Raw genomic sequence first — 23,194 nt, forward strand, 5'->3', positions numbered from 1 at the left:
AGTGCTGACTGCTGCCGGCCTGCTTCCTCTGAATCCTGTCCCAGGAGTAATAACACACTTAATTCCATGTCTGAGTTTCACCTTGCTCACTCCCACATTCCTCCTATTGTTCCTCTGCTTGCTTACACAGAGCAGGCGAGGGGAGATAGAGGTGCATAGATAATAAGAGTTAGAAGCACACAGACGTGCACAAGAATTGTGCACCCCTGCTAGCATCAGCCCCGCACAGTCATTGATTAACACAGGATTAACACCTCTGAGTGTGCACACGCCCGTCATCGCACATGTGCACTTGCCGGCAGCATGTGCAGCTCTCGGCTTCCACTGCTATGTGTTATCTTCTGCCCATATGTGTTCCTCAGGGTCCTCCCTAGTCTCTGTAATAGACTGTCACACTCAGTCGCAGGCTGGAGGGGCTGCTGTAGCAGGGAGTGGTGTGTGTGTGTGTGTGTGTGTGTGAGTGTGTGTGTGTGTGTGTGTGTGTATGTGTGAGAACAGCTTTTATCATGCAGTGTCACTCTCCCATAAAACAATTAAATCCGAAATCATACCCCGCCCCAAACGTACCGCAGTATCCCACAGTCACTGCGACAGACACACAGTAACACATATACGTGTGTATTTGTCCGTGCATGTGCGTGTGTGTCTGCGTGCGTGCGCGTGTGTGTGTGTGCAGAGGCGGATTTAGCAATTTGGGGGCCCAAGGCGAACACAGACATGGGGCCCCTTACACTAAATTTTCGACAATCTTTCCTTTAACTGGATTTGCGAAACTCTCCCCTCTTCTGACACGAGTTATTTTCCCTTTTCCTGTCTTTCTCTCCCTTTGAACGCTTTCAATATTTGCTCTGCTTTTTTCTTCCTGTCAGTGCTCCTGTGCATTTGCCTTAGTTTTTTTTTTCTATTTTCCATTTTGGTCTATGTTTTCCTCCCTTTAAACATTTTCCATCGTCTTTCCTTTCTGCTTCCTTTTGATGTTTACATCGAAAAACGACGTCACTTTCAGAAGTGAAAATAAAAGCTTTTATGAAGCAAGCTGCTTCTTTCTCTTATTGGAGCCACTAGGATAACTCCATTTCATGCTTAATGTTTTGACTATTGCTTTGAGTTTGTTACGAACGCTCCCGCCTCTCTTCTTATTATTATTTGTGGTCTTATGGCACTTGGCAAACAACCATTTGGTGCATTACCGCCACCAACTGGATTGGAGTGGAATGACTTCCAATCACTTCCTGTTTGTGCATCGCCGTCTTAATAACCCTCTTATGACCATAATTATAACAGGGCCGCCTGGTATTTTTTAATCTTATGGCTGTAAAACTGTAATAAAAAGTACAAAGTGTGTGTAACTCTCCTTATTTCAGAACAACCTCAGCTTTCAGCGTATGGTTTGTATTTAGAATTTATTTCTATTAAAGCCTTTAAAAAGTCAGCTTAAAAGTGAAAAAAGCAAAAAACGGATTTGAATTTTTTACATTTATTACTGAACAGGAACTTCAAAATGACTGGGCAAACAATTTAAACTTTGAACTGTAATGCATCTCTTCTTAAAAAAGTGTGAACCTTGGTATCGTTTTTAGCAGTTTTTAAGACCATTTATTTTTGTAAACTTTCAGACGTTTTTATTTGATGGTAGACCTTGAAGCAGTTTCTCTCCAGCTGCAGGCAGAGTCCTGAACACCTCACACCGCCATGGGATGCTTCTCTGGCACACCGTGCTGCTATACCAAAAACTTTTGTTTTAGCAAAAATAATTATTTATTGTAAAAAGATAAATAATGCTGGAATAAAGCTGAATTTTACAATTAGCAAATAGTTGAGAGTTGTTCACATAAAAGAATAAAAAATAAAGACCGAACAAACATTCATACCCTGGTTCACCGGAGATCTGTCCTTCTTCGTGGTCACTGTCTTCAGATAGAAGCCTTCTGTTTCAATCAGGCTGTACAGCAGGATTTCCCCTCGTAGCGATATTTTCCATAACTCTGATTGCTTCATGCTATAGATCGTTGGAAAGCTGCTTTTATGTACTTTTAGGAACCGTTGGAATTATCTGAATCTGATCAGCCATTCAAAAGTTATAAAATGGAGCATTTTGGATGACAAACAGCACGTCTCTGAATCTGTGTTGTGATTCGGTGCGCTCAAGACGGGGAATCCTGGTGGCTACCGTAATGTGTTGTATATGCACGAAAAGCCCCATTTTTAATCTTTTCAGCACTTCTGGAGTTTTAATGATATCTTGAACGGCTCAGGAATTATGGTAATGAGAAGCATGTCCGATCCCGTCTGCAGCGACAGGTTGGTAATAAGAATATTGTGGCATTAACAGAGGGGTGCCGGCGGTCAGGGCTAGGGGCCCCCAACACAAGGGGGCCCCAGGCGGCCGCCTACCTATGCCTAATGGTAAAACCGCCACTGTGTGTGTGTGTGTGTGTGTGTGTGTGTGTGTGTGTGTGTGTGTGTGTGTGTGTGTGTGTGTGTGCGTGTGTGTGTAACTACTGCAGCATCCAGTATTCCATCTACAGCAGCTCTTGTGTGTTTCTGTGCTTCTGCCATTAGCTGTTCCTGGATCAGCTTCATCATGAATCGCTGGCGTGACCTGAAACTCACTCTGAACGAGCTTCTTTCAGTCAGGAAAATAAACTTCTCTAATTTTACTTTTATAATTTTACTCTTTGTCACAAGACCAGCTGCTTGAAAATATTTAAGGCGTGGTCCACTGAGAAACCATTTTCAATGATTATTTCTGATTCTAACGGGTCACACCGAGTGTTTCCTGCAGGCTGAACATGAAAATAGTCTCCTACACCTATCTCCTGCAGTAGCTTCTGATAGAAAACAGACTGTGAAACTCCAGGATTAGAAAAGCCTGACAGATCTACGTCACACTGTCACTTACATTCATGCACTCACCCATCTGGACTCACGACGGGGAAGGCTGTTGTTGGTTTAGCATCCAGGAAGTGTCATTTGGAATCGTAGGATGTCCAAGGAAGGCCCCACCTTTCTCGCCTCTGATTGGCTGGAAGGGCTCTCCTACAATTGGCTATTTGATGTAAGGGGAAACTGTCTCCCTCGCTGCAGGTGATCTTAAGGAGTTTTTTAAAGAAAATGTGAACTCATCGCTATGGTAACCACTCTGTCCTCTTCTCAACAAACCAGTTTCAGTTTCTTTTATAAAAGAACCTGAAAAACGTCAAATGTGAATAAATCTTGTTGCATTTTTTTCACACTAGACTGACTTTATATCTACTGACTGTAAGCATTAGAGTTATCTTATTACTTAATTATTAGGCCATCTTAGGTCTTCACTTTAACAAGTTAATGCTGTTCACAAGTTAGAGCACATCTCTCATCCTCTGATTAAATGTGTATCAATAAAAAATGTATACAAAGCTGATTAGACCATTTTTTTTATAAGTTTTGATTATTCTAGAAGAGAAACAGACCTGCTGCACACAGCTGGGTAAAATAGGAGTTTTATATTTCATATCCAGGCCCTCACGTCTATCCTGTCTACTCTGCTTTAATAAGATAACCTCAATCTTTAAGAGACAACCGGTGTGAAGTAAGTCCAACAGTGTGATGAATGTAACAAGATTTATTATAAGTTCGCATTTTACGTTTTTCAGTTATTTAAAATAAACATCAAAAAATGGTTTTGCAGGACAGAATGATTATTATAGCGCTAAGTTCACATTTTCCATACAAACTCCCTAAAACAGCTGTTCTGTTGGTGGCAGGAGGACAGTCTGCACTTAGCGAGGGAAGACGGTTTGCTGCTAAATGTAGTGGACAATTGTAGGAGAGCCCTTCTAGCCAATCAGAGGCAAGAAAGGCAAGATGTTCCTTGGGCGTCCTACGATTCCAAATGACGCATCCAGGAAACAGCAGATAACGTCTCTACTAGTAGAAACTAACTTAACGACTAAAACATTCTCTCTCTCCTGATAATAACTTTTTGCTTTCCTTGACGTTGGATGTGCTACTACTAGTTTATCCGTTTAATTATAGATCCACTAGGATAAATACAATAAAATGTATCTTTCACCAAATAGAATATTTACTAAGAAATCACAAAATAACTATAGAAACACTTGGCGTGTGTGCGTGTGTGTGTGTGTGTGTGTGTGTGTGTGTGTGTGTGTTTGCGTGCGTGCGTGCGCTCTGTCTTCTCGATCCCCAGTGAGTCGTGGAGGATGGCTGCTTATACTGAGCCAGGATTCTCTGGAGGTTTCTTCCTGTTAAAAGGGAGTTTTCCTCTCCACTGTCGCTGCATGCTTGCTTAGTATGAGGATTGCTGTATAGTCACTGACACTAGTCAGTGACTTGATGCAATTTGCTGGGTTCCTTATATAGGAAACATTATTTCTGATTGGCTTAATGAACTGACCTGAATTGGAATGTTTATTATGTGAAGTGCCTTGAGACGACTCTTGTCGTGATTTGGCGCTTTATAAATAAACTTGAATTGAATTGAATTAACTGTTAGCATTAGCAACTCCACCGCATAGCAGAACTCCTCCAGGCTTGTGGAGAGCAAACAGAGTCAGTGGTAGAGTCGTGTTGCTGTTAGCCAATCAGAAGAGAGACGTCCAAATATCAGGAAGTGAGACTCTAGAAACCGCTGCCTGAAACTCTTCTCAGATGGTTCCTGAAACATCCGAGCATCTTTGCTTTGACTGTTTGTTTTCTTTAAACACATTTGGTCTTTTTCAAAGACAGACTAAATATTTCTGATCGCATCACTTCACCAAACTGGAATGACTTCACGACTTCCTCACATTTAGATTTAGCCCTCATATAAACTGTTTTAGGGCCGGTTAAAATCACGGGTCAGCTAAAACTTTAACTATTCAAGCCTGGAATTAAAAACAGTTATACTGACAATAAAGCCATGATTGGATTATAACATTTAATTTTTGCCCCTTATTTATTGTAGAAGACTTGCATACGTTTATAACAGGTGGAATCTGTAGCCCATTAACTTGAGAAGTTATCTCATAAAAGCTTGTGAAGCTGAAATAACGAGACTGCGAGGCTGATGACGAGTTTATTTAGTTTAAAGGCTTTTCTTTTATCTTCTTGTTCCGATCACGCACCGATGTTCCGTCAGCACGTCCAAGCCCGACCTTCCTTTTGGGTTACCCAGCTAGCTCCTCTGGTTCCATCCTGGACGACAGTAAAGGATGTCAGGCTGAAACCGGCCCAGCGTGTTTTATCAACACCTGAAACGCTCAACCAGATGGGGGGGGGGAAGGTGTGTGTGAGCAGCAGAGAGATAAGAGGAGTAGAGAGTGTGTGAAGGGAAGATTGTGAAAAGGAGGTGGGGGTGGGGGGGGGGGGGGGTATAAAATAGCAAACATGGTGATGCGGAGTGATATGTCGTCACGGAGGGAAAAAAAGGTTAATCCATTTAAAGTGCTTCATATGATCCCATAAGCTGAGCTGCAATGATAATATCTCCACAATGCCGCATCTACCCTTTAGGCAATTTCGTTGGAAAGGAGCACAATTACCCTTTAGAATACGCTGTCAAAGTCACGGGGGGTTTGCAACTGTCTGCTCATTACGAGTTACATTTGGACAATATGTAAGTGGCTGCTGGGGGTCAGCAGAACAAGAGATCACGAGACTGGAGCATAACGGTAATTAGATTAAAAGCCCTGTAATGGCTTTTGTTTAGGTTGAAATTAGCCTAATGGTTGCTCACAGTGGCACAAAGAGCTGCGGTACTGATTAAAAGAACGTGTGTGTGTGATTTCCCAAGACAAGGTGATGCGATGAGGGCTAACGGTGACCAGGAGTGGGTCCTGGTGTCGGCGTGTAGGTGTGTGTGTGTGAGTGTGTGTGAGCTTGCTAGGACTCCGACTGCAGGCAGCAGAAGTAGCAGTGGCTTCTATAGGTCGTTACTGTGATACAGACCGTGGCTGCTTCCTATGTGTCTAATGGACACGAGGGTGTTTGGACCATTAGGCTGCTTCTTTACGGCCATCTGGTCCCTCCAAAGAAACTCCTGTAACATCCGAACGTCGCACATCATTCTGGCCTCGGCCCAGCCGAGCCCAGTGTGTGCAGGCGTGTGTGGAAGTTTCTAGAAAAACTGAGGTTAGCTCCCGGTCGATGATAGAATCTGCAAATGGACACCGCCTTTTGCAGCAGGACAAGTCATTTTAGCAGCCTAATGGAATGTTACAGCGCTGGAATACAGCGTGGAGGGAGATATCACCTTGTTCAATAGGAAGCGCTGTGAGCCGCGGTGAATCCTGATATTTCTATTTATTCACTCCTGCTGGAAGATGAAACTTATTTTCTGTGGAGGTTAACTCAGAGATTGCCAATATCTCAGACAGAGTTCACTGGAAGAGCTGGAATTCCTTCCTAAAACAAGAAGCAGCACAGGCTCTGGGTGCAGAACACACACACACACACACACACACACACACACACACACACACACACACATTGGCTAAAAGGTAAATTTGCATGCTGTTTACAGCTTGTCTAGTACTCTGGTACCAACGCCCGTGTCTCAGATCGATAATTTACAACCACCTTTTGCATCCAAGACTTGCTTTTAATAAGCAAAGCCAGGACTCGTAAAGAAAGAAGAAAGCTTTACTAAATCAGCGGTCATCAGCCGCTGTGTGTGTGTGTGTGTGTGTGTGTGTACATGTGAATTTTTAAAGGAGGGACTTTGAGAGGGCAGATCGATCGCTCTTCTTTATACAAGATCTGCACTAAATCACGTCACTAAAGGCTGCAGGTGTTTGACATCGTGGATGAGGGAGGTTATGAGCAATAAGACAGACGCCAGAGCCCAAAAGAAACTTTCACCTCAAAAAATAAATATAAACATAACAGTTAGATGCATCACAGCAAGAGAGCAACGTTTGTAGTTAGCTAGTTAGTTAGTTAGTTAGCTAGTTAGTGTTTATTTCAAACCTGTATAAAGAAAATAATACATAATAATCAAATATGCAAAAATGAAAGATTCAGGAAAAGCTGAACTTTGATGAATTCTATTAAAACAAACTACTGACTGTGTGGTTGGATAAAAAGCACACTTGGATCCATGCATGAAGGATAAATATTCATTTATTTCTCACATTATTCATTTTAACGTTTTCCACCTCTGTGTTAATGCAGACACACCAACATATCCCAGATATCAGAGCTTCTCGGCCTATAGCAGCCAATCAGGGGATAGGTGGGCGTGGCCAGCTCCAGCTTGTTTTCTTAAAGTGACAGAGCCCAAAATTGGCTCCTCCTGGAAGGGACTGAGACTGTCATGAATGAAACTGCTGACATCACTTCGTTTAAGAGGAATTTCATAAAGATGTTTTGTAAAACCATTATAACCCTAAAAAAGCTCTCATTATCTCTCCTTTAGAGGACGCTTTTCACATGTACCATTTCCATCCAGGCTTTCCCACATAAGAAGGTATGTAATGAGATGCTGCAGCTCTTTAGGGAAATAGGATCCAGACTGAGGTGATTAAATTCATTAAAATAAACCATCAGGTGTCCAGAGGGGCCCTGGTCTTGGAACGAGTGCTATTTAAATGCTGTTTGTTGTTTCTGAAATAGAAATAAAGACGATAAATTTTTAAAAATCATGTGAAGATTTTAATTTGAAATATTTTTTTGTTGCTGTAGAAAAAGTCATCGCCACCCGGGCAACAGATTTCTTGTTTGTCACACTTAAATGTTTAATATCAAAATTTAACACAAGGAATGATCCTGAGTGAATACAAAAACCAACCTAGCCCATTAATGAACTAAAGACCGCTTCTTAAACATGCATTTGATGTGACTGACCCTTGGAAAGCTTGGCTACGTTCCATGAGCCAAACCCAGAAACTAAAAGATCTCAGAAGGCAACACATCACATCGTGCTGTCAGGATAACTAAACCATAAAATAAACAACTTATCTCACATTTACCTAAAAGCATCCTAATAATCCCAAAATCCTTCTGAAAAACTTGCCGTAGACCGACGAGACAACGTGGACTTTATGGAAGGCATGTATCCCTTGTTAGATAGAGAACATCATACCAAAGGTCAAACATGGTGGCGGTAGAGTGATGGTCTGTGGGTCTGCTTCATGCACGAGTTGCTGTGATTGACAGAATCATAAACATTCCCCAGCAGAAGATTCCTGAAGAATAATTTGCACCCGTTGACCAGAACACCTTCCAGTGTGACTAAATAAAAACATCCGTTAAAAGCGGAGGGAAATCTTTGCTGCAACAACGAGAGGCTCATCACCGGTTTTCACAAATGTTTGATTGAAGTTGTCGTCGCCGAAGGTGTTGGGGTCAGCTCCTTTTCCACATAGAGCCAGGCGGATTTGGAATGAATGAAATCCTCATTTTTAATGACGCTGAACTTTGACCCTTAATCTGAAACCTTGATGTGAAATCTGTAAGGGAGCAGTTTTATTTTCCCAACATGAATGCGCATGTATATATAATCATAAGAGATATGTCCATTTACCATCGGTGATGCAGATCAAGTATCGTCATTCATCTGAAGCTTTCACCCCCTGAACTTTTAAATACATTGAGTACAATTTTCCCAAATAAAGTGGGAAAAGTTTGTTTGTTGAAGCCAACATTTCCTCAACAGAGCAGCTTTCCGGTGGCCAAAGGCTGATCACAGCCTCGGTTCCTGGAGAGGACCAAGAAGTCCTTATCTCCTCAGCAGCAAGCTGCTTGAGACAGGCTGGGACAGCGGCTGGAGAGAAGCTGTGCATACTAAACATTCAGCCGCAGATAACAAGGGAAGAGGACGGGACTTGCTTCTCAGACACAAAGCGGAGCTCGCTGGAGTGGAAAGGTGAGCATTAAACTGAGAAACACGACATCTAGAGCTGCTTGGATTTCCCTTCTGTCTCCTTTGGGTTTGCAGCTCCTGAATCCACCCGAGCCCGTGTTTTCCCGGTTCCGTCATTTAACAAAAAAATCTGCTTTCTCATCTCATTCGGATTAGAACAAGCAGTGTAGCACATCTGAGCTTTAATAAGCTTCCATGTCCGCACTTCCAGTCCTGAAAATAAAATCTAAATAAAAACAAAGATTGGATGAATCATCTAGACGTCCTGCTCGAAGACTCAAACCATCAGGGCGCGTTCTCCGTAGTGTTCTTGTTCTAGAACGAGAAAGTTCCGACGTTGTTTGGGTTGCTGGTAAAACTTGTTGAAGCTATTCATCATAGCTGGGGAGACTCCCCCCCTCTGGTGGGACAGCTGTTTGGGCAGTGACACGAGCGTTCCAGCTGTGGCCTTACATCTGCTGCAGTGCTGCTGTTGACAGGGGCATCTGCGGTGTTGTGTAAAACAGTTGATAGTGAAGAGCTGTCTGCTGCAGACGCGCTGAGAGAAAGCACGGTCAGAGGGCTTGGAGGACGGTTCAGGTTCAACATTACACCTAGATCAGCTCAGATTAGGCTTCCAGCAGCTGCCGGAATAAAAATATGTCTGTTTTATCAAATAGGTGTCGCTTCTTTAATCAGGTCTCTGCTTCGAATGACTTCACAAAAGAACTTTCCTTTAGTAATCTTTATAGTATAGCTACCTCTGAAGATTACTCACGCTGACATTTGTCACTTAGATGCTTTGCAGAGACCCGAAAATGTTTTCTAGGTAATTCCACTGGGTTTGTTAGCAGTAAGAGAAATGTGCAAAACTTCATTTAGATTCACGCTGAACTCCGAAAGCATGCTGCTAATAAAAAAATGGGCCCACGTGCTAATGTCACGCTGCTATTTAGTCACAAACTGATTTGGTTGACAAATTCTTCCAAAGTTGTTTCACATTTCTGTTCAAAACTAAATTCAAGGAGACATATTATGACATTTTTATAGTTATAATAATTCTATGGTCAATACAAAACATGTTTATGGAGTTCTGGTCCCAAAAAGCAAAGTCAGCATTTTTATTCTTGACATTTTCAGAATGAGAATTTCTAGGACTCTGTCACTTTAAGAAAATGGCCACACCCACCCATCCGCTGCTCAGGCTGCTATGAGCTGAGAAGCTCACACTTGGGAGGGGCTCGCAGTAGAGCCGCTGCTCCTCCAGCAGCAGCTGCTCTTCTTCAGCTGAGAGGTACTTCTAAGCTAATGTTGTTTTGAAACAACGTGTTTAAAGAACACCGTTCTTAAAAACTAAACACGGACTGGAAATGGAGGGACTGGTTTTAAATGTGTCTACAGACGCAGCGCAAAGGACGCAAAAGGTAATATTTTCATAAGTTGTCCCCTGAAACGTGTTTGATAAAACTTCCAGATTGCTGTGACTAATAAGAAGGAAAATGTTTATGTTTCAAGCTTCTTCAAAGTTCCAGGAACATGAGATTGATGCTATGGTGTTGGTCACTATTTTGATGAATAATAATTTATCACAGGCATCTGCAGCGCTGTGGGATAATTTATAGGTTAGGTAATTGATTAATGACCTTGTTATATAAGTTTCTGTATTATGAATGACGACTCTAAATGTATTTATTTATTGTTCTTGGTGACGCTTACCGAGTTAAAGACCCATAGTCATCATCACATGCTGGTGAAATTCATCTCCATGTGATCCATCCCCGTGGGGAACACTGAGCTGCAGCAGTGGCTGCGCTCGGGAACTATTTGGTAGTTTAACACCCCCCCCCCCCACCCCCCCACCCCCCCAAAATCCAACACCTTATAGCTGAGAGTCAAGCAGGGAGGCGCTGGGTCCCGTTGTTAAAAGTCCTTGGGACGACCCGACTGGGAGAAGGCCAGTTAAACGTAAACATGAGTTTACGGTTTCAGACTCATCAACAAAGGTTTATGGAGTGTTTAGAGGTCTGTTCTGTAATATTGTACAAGACTAGTAATGACTTCTGTCTCCACACACCAACTTGGCTTTACCAACAAGCTGCTTGGTGGAAAACAACAGTTTGGATATTTTGTTGTTGTATTTTCACCATCTTTCCAAAACACTCTAAAGATCTCTTTTTGCCTGGTCGCTGTAGAAATTGTGAGTAAAAAACGAAAAAATACAATTTTTTGTAGATGATTAATACGTGCCAGCACAGGAAATCTGGGTAATCTGTATAGAGCAGCAAATCCAAAAGGCCATGAGACGTTTTAAAATAAATGACTATCTGAAAATCGTCTCTGTTCTGTAATTATTTGTTGCACAACAAAGAGTACGGTGGCGGCTGAGTGAGGTTACTCCGAGAGCTGATTGGAAAAAAATGTTCAAGACAACACGTGGGATTTTTACAAGTATATATTAAAAGGATGGACCTTGAGTAAAAACTCCACAGTTAGAGGTATGTTTCTGTTCTGATGTCAAATCAAATTAAAGTGATGTTTTAAGATTGCAAGCAGGAAAATTATGATTTTTCTCTTTCTGCTGTTAGGCTGGAATTACTCACACTTCCTCAATGCCTAAACCACTTTCAAGGGAAAGAAACATTGCTTAGTTAATTGAAATGAATGGTTGTCTTTTATCATTTAGTTAAGTTTGAGCGCGACTTGGAAACTAAAGCATGCATCTGAATGTCTTCCAAAAGACATAAAACTAATATTTGTGACAGCAATGCTACATGTTAACTAAAAGTATGTGGTCACAGCCATAGAGTGACATAATAATAAAATATATATTAAGGGAGGACTGGATTAGAAAAACAATCTAATTAATCTCAATTAATCTTGATTAATCGCTGAGTTGGTTAGTGTGAAACAACGAAAGGTGGCGCCACCACTCTACAGGCTGTGAGATTAGCTTCGTGTGTTTAAACAGCAGCAGTAAAACAGAAGGAGGAGAGGAAATAAAGTATTATCTAAAAAGTGATACCCAAACTTTTCTGCTCCTGACCAACAAATAGCAGTCTAGAAAACCTTGCACTGAGCTGCACAAACATGCTAAAGCACTCAGATTTTACTGATGTCTTCCTGTTTCAACTGTTATCATGGAACAATTATAGAAAAATATGTTTTGTGTTTCTTTTTATTTGATTTCTGGAAAATCCCTGCCCCCGTGCCGTGACCCAAACTTTGGGAGTCACAGATCTAAAGCCCTCTACTCCAAAGCAAAGTATGAATGAATAACTGTGGTGAGCTACAGGAGCTGGAAGATCTGACAGCTACTTTCAAGTCAGCCATGTGGAAAAGTTTCACAGACCTGGGATCCGTGGCAGAGCGAGACAAAAAGGTGAATGTATTGAAAGCCAAATGGATCATTATTTGAGTGTGGAAAATGGCAAATGTCTTTTGTGTAAAAAAAACCTGACAGTCGGGTCATAATTTGTGCAATCCATACAAAATCAGCCCTTTGGTGACAATTTTGGCAGTGAGTGACATCACTGATCAGCACTAACAGTCCGGTAAAACTATCCAGAAGCTCGGACTGTGGAAACGGACCTAAAGATGTTAAATACTACGCCGGCGTCCCTATACAGCACCATTCCGGTAGATGGATTGCTCTGGTGAAGTTGCAGATGTCGAAGTTGGAAGAGCAATGGACTTTGTTGTCCTTTTTGTGAAGAACGATTTAAAGTTCAAGTTAAATTTGAGAAACTAAGGTGAGCAGTCTCAGAGCGGACACTACACTATGGCGTAACACTAAATTTGTTTTCACAGCCCAACCAAACCATAAAGGTTGAGATATTTAGAATTTTGTTTGCAGTTTTATATCTAAATCCAGAAATTAATGCAGATGAAAATGAATTTAGTTTGTTGAAGAAAATGAGCAGTAAGAGAGGACCCTGATGGTCAAAGGGGGAGAAGAAAAAACGTGATGCTGTAAACACCATGAAGAAGAGAAAGGATGAAGTCATTCTGGAGTTCAAACCCACAAACACGCCCGAAGAGATGTGGGGAGGTGAGGATGCTGCTGCTGCTCTTCTCCTCAACTGCTCCACCCCAGCAAGTCTCTCCTCTCACCTCCCCTGCTGAGAAGTCGGCTTTCATGTTCTTTTCAAAGTCTCAGGTAGTATTACCCAGGGCAACCTTGACAGAGCCTGGGGCAAAGGCAGCAAGAGCGGGCGGAGGGCTCTGCAACACATGCGCACGCTTATTCAAGCATCAATGTTCCCTCTTCACACCCACCCACGCACTCCTCTCTCCCTCTCTCTCTCTCTCTCACACACACACACACACACACACACACACACACACACACACACACACACACACACACACACACACACACACACACACACACACACACACACACACACACACACACACACACACACACACACACACACACACACACACACACACACACACTTTGATTGTCTCAACGCCGTGGCTGTCATTAAGACTCATTAAGGGGGATGGTTTTATTGAAGGCGGTCGTGTTGAGGCATCCGCTGAATTATTCATACACTCTTTCCACTGCACACACTCTCTCTCTCCCTCTCTCACACACACACACACACACATACATTTGAGATGTAGGAAGCTGGAGCAGACTAGAGACAGAGATGCAGCCTATATAGGTCACTTCCTCCTCCACCCGCATCACTCGGAGAAGTGGAACTAGAAGGCTGGAGGGAGGGGAGAGAGACAGAGGCTTATTATAGCAGACACACACACACACACACACACATAAAGGAGCATACACCTCTGAGATTAGACTGTCACAGCTCTGAATGAGGCTCTCGGTGGATTGAATGTGATGCTAATTCACTGTCGATGGCGCTGATGGACAGAGGCGGTTCCTGCGTGTGGGCATAAAGGCCAGCACCCACAGATCTGAAGGAATTGATCACCATTTCATCACATGAGCCCCCACGCAGCACCAAACATACAGACTACGCATGGATTGGATGCACATTTACATTCGGTTTGATCACATATTCCATCAAATATTTATTACCCACAGTCAGGGTTGAATATGCACGGTCACGTGGCTGCACTAGAGAAGAAAGGAGAGCTAAATGTTGTGGCTAAACGCACACTGGAGGCTAAAATAATGAAATTGTTATGTTGATTAAGGTTAATTACAGCTGGGGTCCTCTTTTTGTTATTCTAGTCTGTTATGATTGCTGCTGCAGTAACGTTTTTTATTGTCTGCTTGTATGGTGCTCTTGCAGCGATGGTTCAAAACACAACCCTCACAACACGGAAAACCAAAACAACTAATAAAGTCACTCACAACGTAGACATCCATCACAACCTGCAGAGCGCTTTCTGGGCTCACCGTCTTGCACATGCATCATTGTGCACTCGCAGCTTTCCAGTAGGATGAACAGAACCAAAGGGAGGCGAATAAAGAGCGAATCCTCGGGTCTGGAAAAAAGGGGCTTCGTTGCCTAACAAGTCGTTTTGGGAAATGCTTCAGTCACGTCTTGCTTTCTAGGAGCTCGCTGCAAATCAACAAAACACTGAAAGTATGCATTTAGAAGAAAAACACCATCCACATAGTTGAAAATGAAACCAAACTTGAAACATGAAAGCTTAAGTTGACAAATAAAATATCTTGGTTCGTCCAGCCAAGTTCTTCTGTTCATCCAAAGTCAAGCCGCAGAATCCAGGTCCAGTCAGGAAGCGTAGACATTCCTCATCCCAGTGACATTCTCCAGTGGAATCCAAAAGAGCGTCACAGCGAGGAGACACAATCCCTCCAGTGGGTTGTGGGTCTGGTCCATGATCTTCCAGTAGGTCAAGCTTTCAGCTTCCCCCAGAAGATGGAGCTCCTCATTTCATCCATACAGCTGATGCTGACCCCCCCCCCCCCCCCCCCCCTACAGTTCATCCCAGCAAATCACGACCCTTCAGCTCTGATCAATGGGGACTTTTACAACAGCACTACTCAGTGTGGGTTAATACAGCTCAGCTCAGCGTCGCTGGTTTTCACTGCTAATGCGGTATTTTCACAGCTAACGCTGGATTTCACCGCTAAAGCTGGTTTTCACCTCTAACACTGATTTTCACCGCTAACGCTGTATTTTCACCGCTAACGCTGTATTTTCACCGCTAACGCTGGTTTTCACCTCTAACACTGATTTTCACCGCTAACGCTGTATTGTCACAGCTAACGCTGGTTTTCACCGCTAACGTTGTATTTTCACCGCTAACGCTGGTTTTCACCGCTAACGCTGTATTTTCACCGCTAACGCTGTATTTTCACCGCTAACGCTGTATTGTCACAGCTAACGCTGGTTTTCACCGCTAACGCTGGTTTTCACCGCTAACACTGTAATTTCACCGCTAACACTGTTTTTCACCGCTAACGCTGTATTTTCACCACTAACGCTGTATTTTCACCGCTAACGCTGTATTGTCACAGCTAACACTGGTTTTCACCGCTAAAGCTGTATTTTCACTGCTAACGCTGTATTTTCACAGCTAACGCTGTATTTTCACCACTAACGCTGTATTTTCACCGCTAACGCTGTATTTTCACCGCTAACGCTGTATTTTCACCACTAACGCTGTATTTTCACCGCTAACGCTGTATTTTCACAGCTAACGCTGTATTTTCACCGCTAACGCTGTATTTTCACCGCTAACGCTGTATTGTCACAGCTAACACTGGTTTTCACCGCTAAAGCTGTATTTTCACTGCTAACGCTGTATTTTCACCGCTAACGCTGTATTTTGACCGCTAACGCTGTATTGTCACAGCTAACACTGGTTTTCACCACTAACGCTGTATTTTCACCTCTAACACTGTATTTTCATCGCTAACGCTGGATTTCACCGCTAACGCTGGTTTTCACCGCTAACGCTGTATTTTCACCTCTAACGCTGGATTTCATCGCTAACGCTGGTTTCCACCGCTAACGCTGGTTTTCACCGCTAATGCTGTATTTTCACCTCTAACACTGTAATTTCACTGCTAACGCTGGTTTTCATGGCTAACGCTGTATTTTCACCAGCCGGTGAAACGGCACATGCTGCGAAGGTCCAGTCAAACTACAGATGTTCTGATAGTGGGAATTGGACTTATAATGCTATTATTGGCAAAGTTCTCCAACAAAAGTAGAAATGTTCCTTTTAAATGACGGAGAAACAACTGGAGGTGTCACCTGGATGTAGCGATAGATTTCTAAGTGGGAGCAATGATTTTTATGTCACTAATCACAGAGGTGATGAATGACGCAGAGGGAGGAGCATAAACCGTGACCATATTATTAAACACAGAAATAAAAATCAATGGTTAAATTGCCCAAAGTCTAAGTGCAGTAGGTTATAGGGGCTGCATGACAAATTTTTTTAAGTCGACAGTCAAGTAATGAAAATCGAGTCGACTTTGACTAGTCATTGATGATGTCATACACCTGAAGCGGGGGGGTGAGGGGTGTCGGTCGGTTGGTTCGCTGGAGATTTGGACAATTAAAATTGCGTCCATATTTTCAAAGTTAAACACATTTCTTTTAACAACGGTAGTTTCTGCATCTGTACTGCTCCGCTTCAGCTCTCCCCCCCCTCCCCCTGCTTCAGCCCTCTCCCCCCTCCCCCTGCTTCAGCCCTCTCCCCCCTCCCCCTGCGCAGTGCGCCTGCAGCCTCTCGGAGTTCCTGCTGCTCTAAACGTTAAAATAATTATTTCATTTTCTGTTCCTTACTTCTGATTACCTTCAATGGTGTCTGTTTGTTGCAACCAGCAGGTACAAAAACTAACTTGTTTTTATTTGACTATTTTTCTGTCCTGCCTGTTTATTATCTTCCTGCATCTCCTCTCAGTCCTAAAGAAAAACTGCTACCTGGGTTCATATATATTCACCTCATGAGTTACCTTTGAACTGCAGTTCTAAAAGATCTACCGACCACAAAAACAGCGAAGTGCGAGCTGCTCGCCAGCCGCATCAGTGAGGTGCGTCACCTGAGGACAAATCAGGTGATACGCCCCGCTCCACAGCAGCGAAACGCATCAGGCGCAAATAAAAGACAGAAAACATAAAAGGAAATGAGCCGACATGAACGATCGTGTGTTAAATTTGTTTTTGAGGTGGTGACACCTGATTTGATAATGTTACTGTGGCCGTGCTCAGGACGCAGATGTCTGGAGCGTGTCAACAATCAGAGCTTTGCATGCGCAAGCTGGTTAAGGTTAGGATGGGGGTGAGGGGAATGTCAAATTGCAAGAGGTTAAAGGTCACAATTTGGTTAAATGTCCGTTTTACCGCGGGTGTCAGTACCGACGCTCTGGCACAGCGCGTCTCCTCCGCCTCCCGACTCGCAGGAGCTCCTCACCTGCTGTCTCGCTCATTATCACGGGACAGGGACTAGTCAATGACAGGCATAAAAAGTCACTACAGAGCAGTGAAGTCGACTAGTTCATACAACCCCCAGTATGTTATAGTGTTTATTTGGACTTGTGTGAATGAATGATCACTATTCTATGTGCTGAAGCAGTTGGTCTCATCAGCCAGGTGAACAGATACCTGTGAAGATGCTAGGCCTCAGAGCAACCAGCAGCACAAGCATGAATGAAAGTCAGCATCCTCGTTTCCCCTCCGAGTGGGACAGGCGCTGTGGTGAACGCTCTTATTGGTCACGGTCCTAAAGTGGTGAAAAATACAATCAAATTCATCCAAAACAAGATGTTCAAAGGAAAATCCTCTGAAAAAAGTCACCTCACCGACCTGCAGCAACAACACACTCTTGTTATGAAAGCTAAAGTGGAAAAGGAGACCAGACTTGTGAGAATCGGCACAAAGCGATCTCTCACTGCAAGCTCTTTTCGGTACGTAATACTGAATGACACGGTCACGGTAGGTCCTGGAAGCAATACCCACACCACCAAAGTTTTGAAAATGCGTCATTAATTCACCGAGGGCCTGGCCTTCATGGAGCTCGGAGCTGTGGCTAAGCTGGTTTTAATGGGTTACACGGGGCGCTGACGGACGTGTTTAACGTTCGTCTGCTGATCAGAAGTTAAACCAGGCATTCTTCCACCAACTTCAGGTCAGAAAGTTGATTTCTGTGCAAATGAAAAAATGCTTTCCAGCTTGCTATCGGGGCACCTTGTTTATGATTTCATATGGATACCCAGAGGGACGCAAATATTAAACAGGAAACAGCAAAACGCCCAGAGGCCAACGCCTGAGTCGCAAGCCCCAGTCTGGCTTTTGGGTTTGAGAGGAGGCAGGAAAATGCAGCGAGGCGTGCGTGTGTGTGTGTGTGTGTGTGTGTGTGTCTGTGTGTGTGTGTGTGTGTGTGTGTGTGTGTGTGGTCAGCTGGACAGAGGAGAAGACAGATCTGGGTCAAGCAGTTCCCATGAGTGTGTCCAAGCGCTCTGCGGTGGATGACAAGTCTGATGTGAGCGAATGAGCATGGAGGAGGGGTGAGGAATGAGGGGGTGAGTGAGTGTGCAGCATGACAGAAGAGCCGGGGTCGGGGGAGGACAGATAAAAACACACACAGGTGATGTGCAGTGGACGGGTTGTGAGGCACCGGTCTCTGATCACACCAAAAACTCCTGATTTTAAAGATGATTTATGATTTTAGAACCCCCCCCCACCCACCCACCCACCCCCCCGGCTAGACGTGGACACACTGATAAACTCCTACATGTTGACTCTGAACACAAGCAAGTGAAAATTACGCTCTAAATCTTTACCCTAATGACGTTTTTCCACCTGTTTTCATATCAGTGTAAAAAGTAACTGTGACCAATTTGCCCATGGCTTCCTGATCAGCCTTTGTTTGGAGAAATGGTGTTTTTGCATCCTATAGGACGGATAGGCTAACAGCTAGTGCACGATAAGCAAACTGCTCAAAACAACTCTACAGACCTGATGATCTTTGTACTAGCAGTTAGCTCATCAGTCCTGAAGAACTATGAGTTACTCAGGAAGCCATCGGTGGTTTCAGTCGTGTTTATTTATAACTTTTGCTCAGAAACAGGCTTTAAAATGGCCAAAATCCATGTCAACGTAAAACAAATAAAATAAATAAATATCTATTTGTGAAGAATGTAGTTCTCCCACAGATGCCATGGATAGCTGGGCCTTTACAGTAAAACAAGTGGTTTAAAATGGGAATGCTCAAATTCCTGCATAGCATAACAGCACTGGAGCCTGACTGTCCTAATAACTTATTCATGCTTGACGGATGTTTATACCTCTTTCTAATATCCCATATTTCTACATTTTGACAGTCTTCAGGGTCTCCGAACCTTTCAGATCAAACGAATCAGGTTTTAACAGAGTTTATGTGGGTAGATCTCTCGCAGAGAGGCCCGTTTTCTGCGTAATTATGAATGACACACCAAACCCTACAAAATAATACTCGGCAATCAAGTCAAACCACCAAAGTTTGGAAAATCTATCATTACTTCACGGCAGCTCGGAGCGCTCGCGGAGCTCAGAGCTGTGCAGTTCTGCCTACATTGGTTTTAATGGATTTCATGGGGAGATGTTTGGTGGCTGCTGATTGACAAAGAGGTTTGAGAGTGGCCCCTGCTCCTGCTCTGTCCCCGAGCGACGCACCCATGATCAAACACATATGTCGTCTGAGTCGCTGCGATGCTGGCGACGGGCTCAGCAGCCACTTCAGTCATTGGTCCATCAGACTCACATCTAAAAGCAGGAGTCTCAAAGTGAAGCAGAGGCACGTGTTTTATTAAAAAGGAATGCTGAAATATTCTTTCTGGGGACTGTTTAGGGCTTTAAAAGCATTCGTTCCTTCATTCAGCACATTTATGTTCAATCCACAGCCCGTGACCCGACGCGCCTTCGTGGAAACTGGCTCTCAATCTCCACTGAGACATCAGGAGAACACGGGGGTGGGTGTCTGTGACCGGACGTGAGAAATGAGCACAATTACAGCTTTTGAGAGGTAATTATATGTGCGTTGTGGTAGCAAAGGCTCATAAATAACGATGATCCACTCTGGTCTTGTTCTATAATTGAGGAACAATAAGGAGGGAGAAATGAGATGAGCACATCGTGACTGTACTTCATCCACTGGGAGAAAAGACGGCTGGTCAGCGACACGATGGAGAACGGCATCGAAGCTGTGGGCTGGGAGGAGAGGAACAGGAAGTGGGAGAAATAAGGACTCAACACAAAAATGGCTTCTCTGAGTAGCTGAGCTTCACCAACACCGGGAAATGTTGGAAATACGACAAATCAACTCAAATGGCCTTCTAGAGTCCTGGAGCCCCCCAGGGCACTTTACAACACAATCAGTGACTCACCCATTCACACACATTCACACCCCGGTGGTGATGAGCTACACTGTAGCCACAGCTGCCCTGACAGAGGCGAGTCTGCTGTACACAGGCGCCACCGGTGCCTCAACTTTGTTGGTGAAAAAAAGTCTCTAAAACACATAAACACAACAGTGAGTAGACTAGAGACGTGACTGGATTTATGACGGATAGCCCAGAACAGCACTATGCCCTCTGCTGGCCTGGTGGAGAACTGCTTCACAACACTGACGCATCCAGGAAACATCACAGAACGTCTCAGCTAGTAGAAGCTAACCGTTAGCATTAGCAGCTCCACCACACAGCAGAACTCCTCCAGGCTTGTGTTATTTGTGGAGATAAAACATCAACTTTGCAGAACAGAGTCAGAGGTAGAGTCGTGTTGCTGTTAGCCAATCAGAGAAGAGATGTCCACAAATCAGGAAGTGAAACTCCTAATCCTGTCTTCTGAAGCCCAGCTCTGTTCTGGCTAATTTCTAGTTCTTGAAACAGGAGCGCCAGAGCTGTTTTTCCACAGAGATCCACTCAAAAGGCATTCATTTATACTAGAGACCACAGCAGGCGTGTGGACAAAGCGAGTCTCGATTTAACCATTACAAATGTGAAGAGAGCCCATGCCCGCTGTGCTTACTAGAGATGGTAACTTCCTCTGAAATGTTTAAAACGGCAACTTTAGATCAAATATTAGGCAAAAAGATTTGGCTCACTAATTAGCAAGAAAAGCATCAGTTTTTCCTATTCTCACCACTATTTTATATAACAAACACTTATTAAATGACTATTTATAAAGGGAGCCTTATTGAACATGGTACCCGACACAGAAATCTACTGAAGTCTTCATTTTTTTCTCAGGTAATCGTGATGCTTCAAGTCAAGACATTAGTCTCTGTTCCACTGCTCTCCAGCATGTCTTCCATTTAAAGATCATTTTAAAGATAAACACCACCAAAGATGGTCATGATGTCCGGAGACAGATTAACAAAAGCTTCCAAAACCGACTCCCCAGAAGAGGATTTTGCAGAAAGTATGGAAGATGTTTGCACAATACTGTGATCAGAGCGTTGAGCGAGGTCCACCTGGACTCACAAGGCTTCCGTGCAAACATAGCCCCCAAACAAAGGCTCCTCCTGTAACATCAACCGTGGTGTCATGGTCTCAGCTCGCCCTTCTCAGAGCAATTCATCTTCTCCAAAAGCAATGGGACGGTAAATAAGTAGCTTACGGCACGCTGAAGCTTTTCCTTGACTACGGGCTGCTTGTCAGTGTTAAGTAGTTATCCTTGCACGCTCCCAGCTGACATCAAAAGTGATGGCGCTGTTTCATCTGGGCTTCCACTGCTGCAGCGCTAAGAGCCTGAGAACTCACCAACAAAGAGCGCTCCTCAGCTCGGGTGCAAGCAGGTTAACAGTTAGCAGATTTGATGCCGTGCCCGTTCTCGTGTGCAGCAAATCCCCGACTGTTTCCACTGGCGTGTTTATTTCAGGTTCTCCGCAGGTCTTTCTACTCTACATTTTCTCTCTTGATATTTGTGTTTGGCAGGTGGAAAAACGCTTTTTATTCCGTTTCTGTTGTTAAAAGACAATAAATATTCAGGCTGCGAGTCACTTCCAGCTCCACAATCACTCAGTCTTGTTAAACACTGGATCCCATGAATGTGGAAGTTATTGAGGCAACATTAACCCTCCAGAGGACCACCCCCCACCTCCGTCTCACAGTCCTAAACACACATTTGTTGCTCCTTTCCTCCCATGGGTGCATTCTCCTGCTATCAGTCACTCCTTCTCTTTGCCTTTCTGTCTCCTCTTGCTGCAGAGACCAACATGTTTGTGAATAATTCTCATTTGAAGGGGTCATATACCCCCCCCCCCCCCATGCAAATGAGTGAGACTCTCAAAGGTAATAATCACCTGAAACGCTGTGCTCACACACAAACATACAGACACCCCAGGTGGCTCCATATTGCTTAGCTGACATGAATAAATAATTAAATGAAATCTAATTTTTTTTCTATTTCATTTCCACAGCAGCCAAATCCAATTCCGCCTCCACCTTTGGAGAACGACACCCATGTGACCCTCAGGTACAATTACCTCCATTCAAGATGTTACGCAAAACACTCGTCTCTTAGCGGTACACAGTCGTGCAGAGGGAAAATATGAAGACAGTTAATATCGATGCTATTTCACCATTTTCTCACCTCAAAGTAGCCGTGAGATGCAAACATCTGCAGCTGCATCTCCAGTCTTTATGTTGTTCTACAGAAAGTCAAACTAGATTCCTGTAATGTTTTCAGTGTTGGCTTTCAGGTGAGAACAGACTCAGCTTCACCTCTTCTGTTGAGTCAAGTGGGTCAGAACTTCTGGGAGACTGGGCCCAGCATCTCTAATGTGTTCAGTTAATGCAGGATGAACGTTTGCTGGTTACCAAATCCTTTTCCAGGTCCTTTGGGGAAGATCTTTGGACTTGCCATGTACAACTTCCTCAATTAGGCCATATCTTTTTTTAATAGTTTATAAAATTAATTCATGATTATATTTGTTTATATTTTTTTACCGTGTCCTGTTCAGCTGTAATCAGAACTGACGTCTGAATGCCGACGACAAGCCTTGCAGTTTTATTCTTACAGATGGAGCGTTGCAGCTTCCTGATTCCAAAGCTTTGTCAGGAATACTTTGAGTTGTTTTAAACACCAACGGACATGGAGACAGAAGTGGGAGAGAAGGGGGGGGGCACAAAAAAATCCAACAAGACCCACATATGACTGCACCAACTACATGAGGACATATAAAAGTAACCATTTTTGCTGAGAAACACACTGTAATAATTCCTAGTGCATTTAGCGCCAACCACAGCCACCACACAGGTGATGTGCTGAAAATGCTCATCCTTATGAGAGCACCATGTGAGCACCTGCGTGCGTACACGCGCTTGTTTATGTAAGGTTTCTCTAAAGGAGCGTCCAATAGAGAGTGTGGCGCCACAGATCTGCCCCCCAAAGATGTGTAGGAGATGGAGGAGTTCCAAGTCCTAGAGATCCATGG

The 23,194-nt window shown here is 43.7% G+C and overlaps 1 protein-coding gene across 2 annotated transcripts in view; it reads right to left on the reverse strand.

Moving 5' to 3' along the window:
• Window positions 1-3,066: 3,066 nt before the first annotated feature.
• eipr1 (EARP complex and GARP complex interacting protein 1) overlaps window positions 3,067-23,194 on the reverse strand; it is a 92,510-nt gene continuing 72,382 nt past the window's right edge. Inside the window, exon 9 of one of the 2 annotated variants that reach the window (XM_054741960.2) lies at window positions 3,067-5,175. In XM_054741960.2, the coding sequence (XP_054597935.1) occupies window positions 5,148-5,175 (28 nt within the window). In that variant the 3' untranslated portion in view covers window positions 3,067-5,147. Of the gene's footprint in view, window positions 5,176-5,209; window positions 5,232-23,194 lie in introns of those variants that run through there. The other variant, XM_070547112.1, reaches the window with a different exon arrangement.

This window comes from Nothobranchius furzeri, chromosome 18 (genome assembly GCF_043380555.1).
Source record: "Nothobranchius furzeri strain GRZ-AD chromosome 18, NfurGRZ-RIMD1, whole genome shotgun sequence".
In the NCBI taxonomy this organism is placed as follows: Eukaryota; Metazoa; Chordata; class Actinopteri; order Cyprinodontiformes; family Nothobranchiidae; genus Nothobranchius; species Nothobranchius furzeri.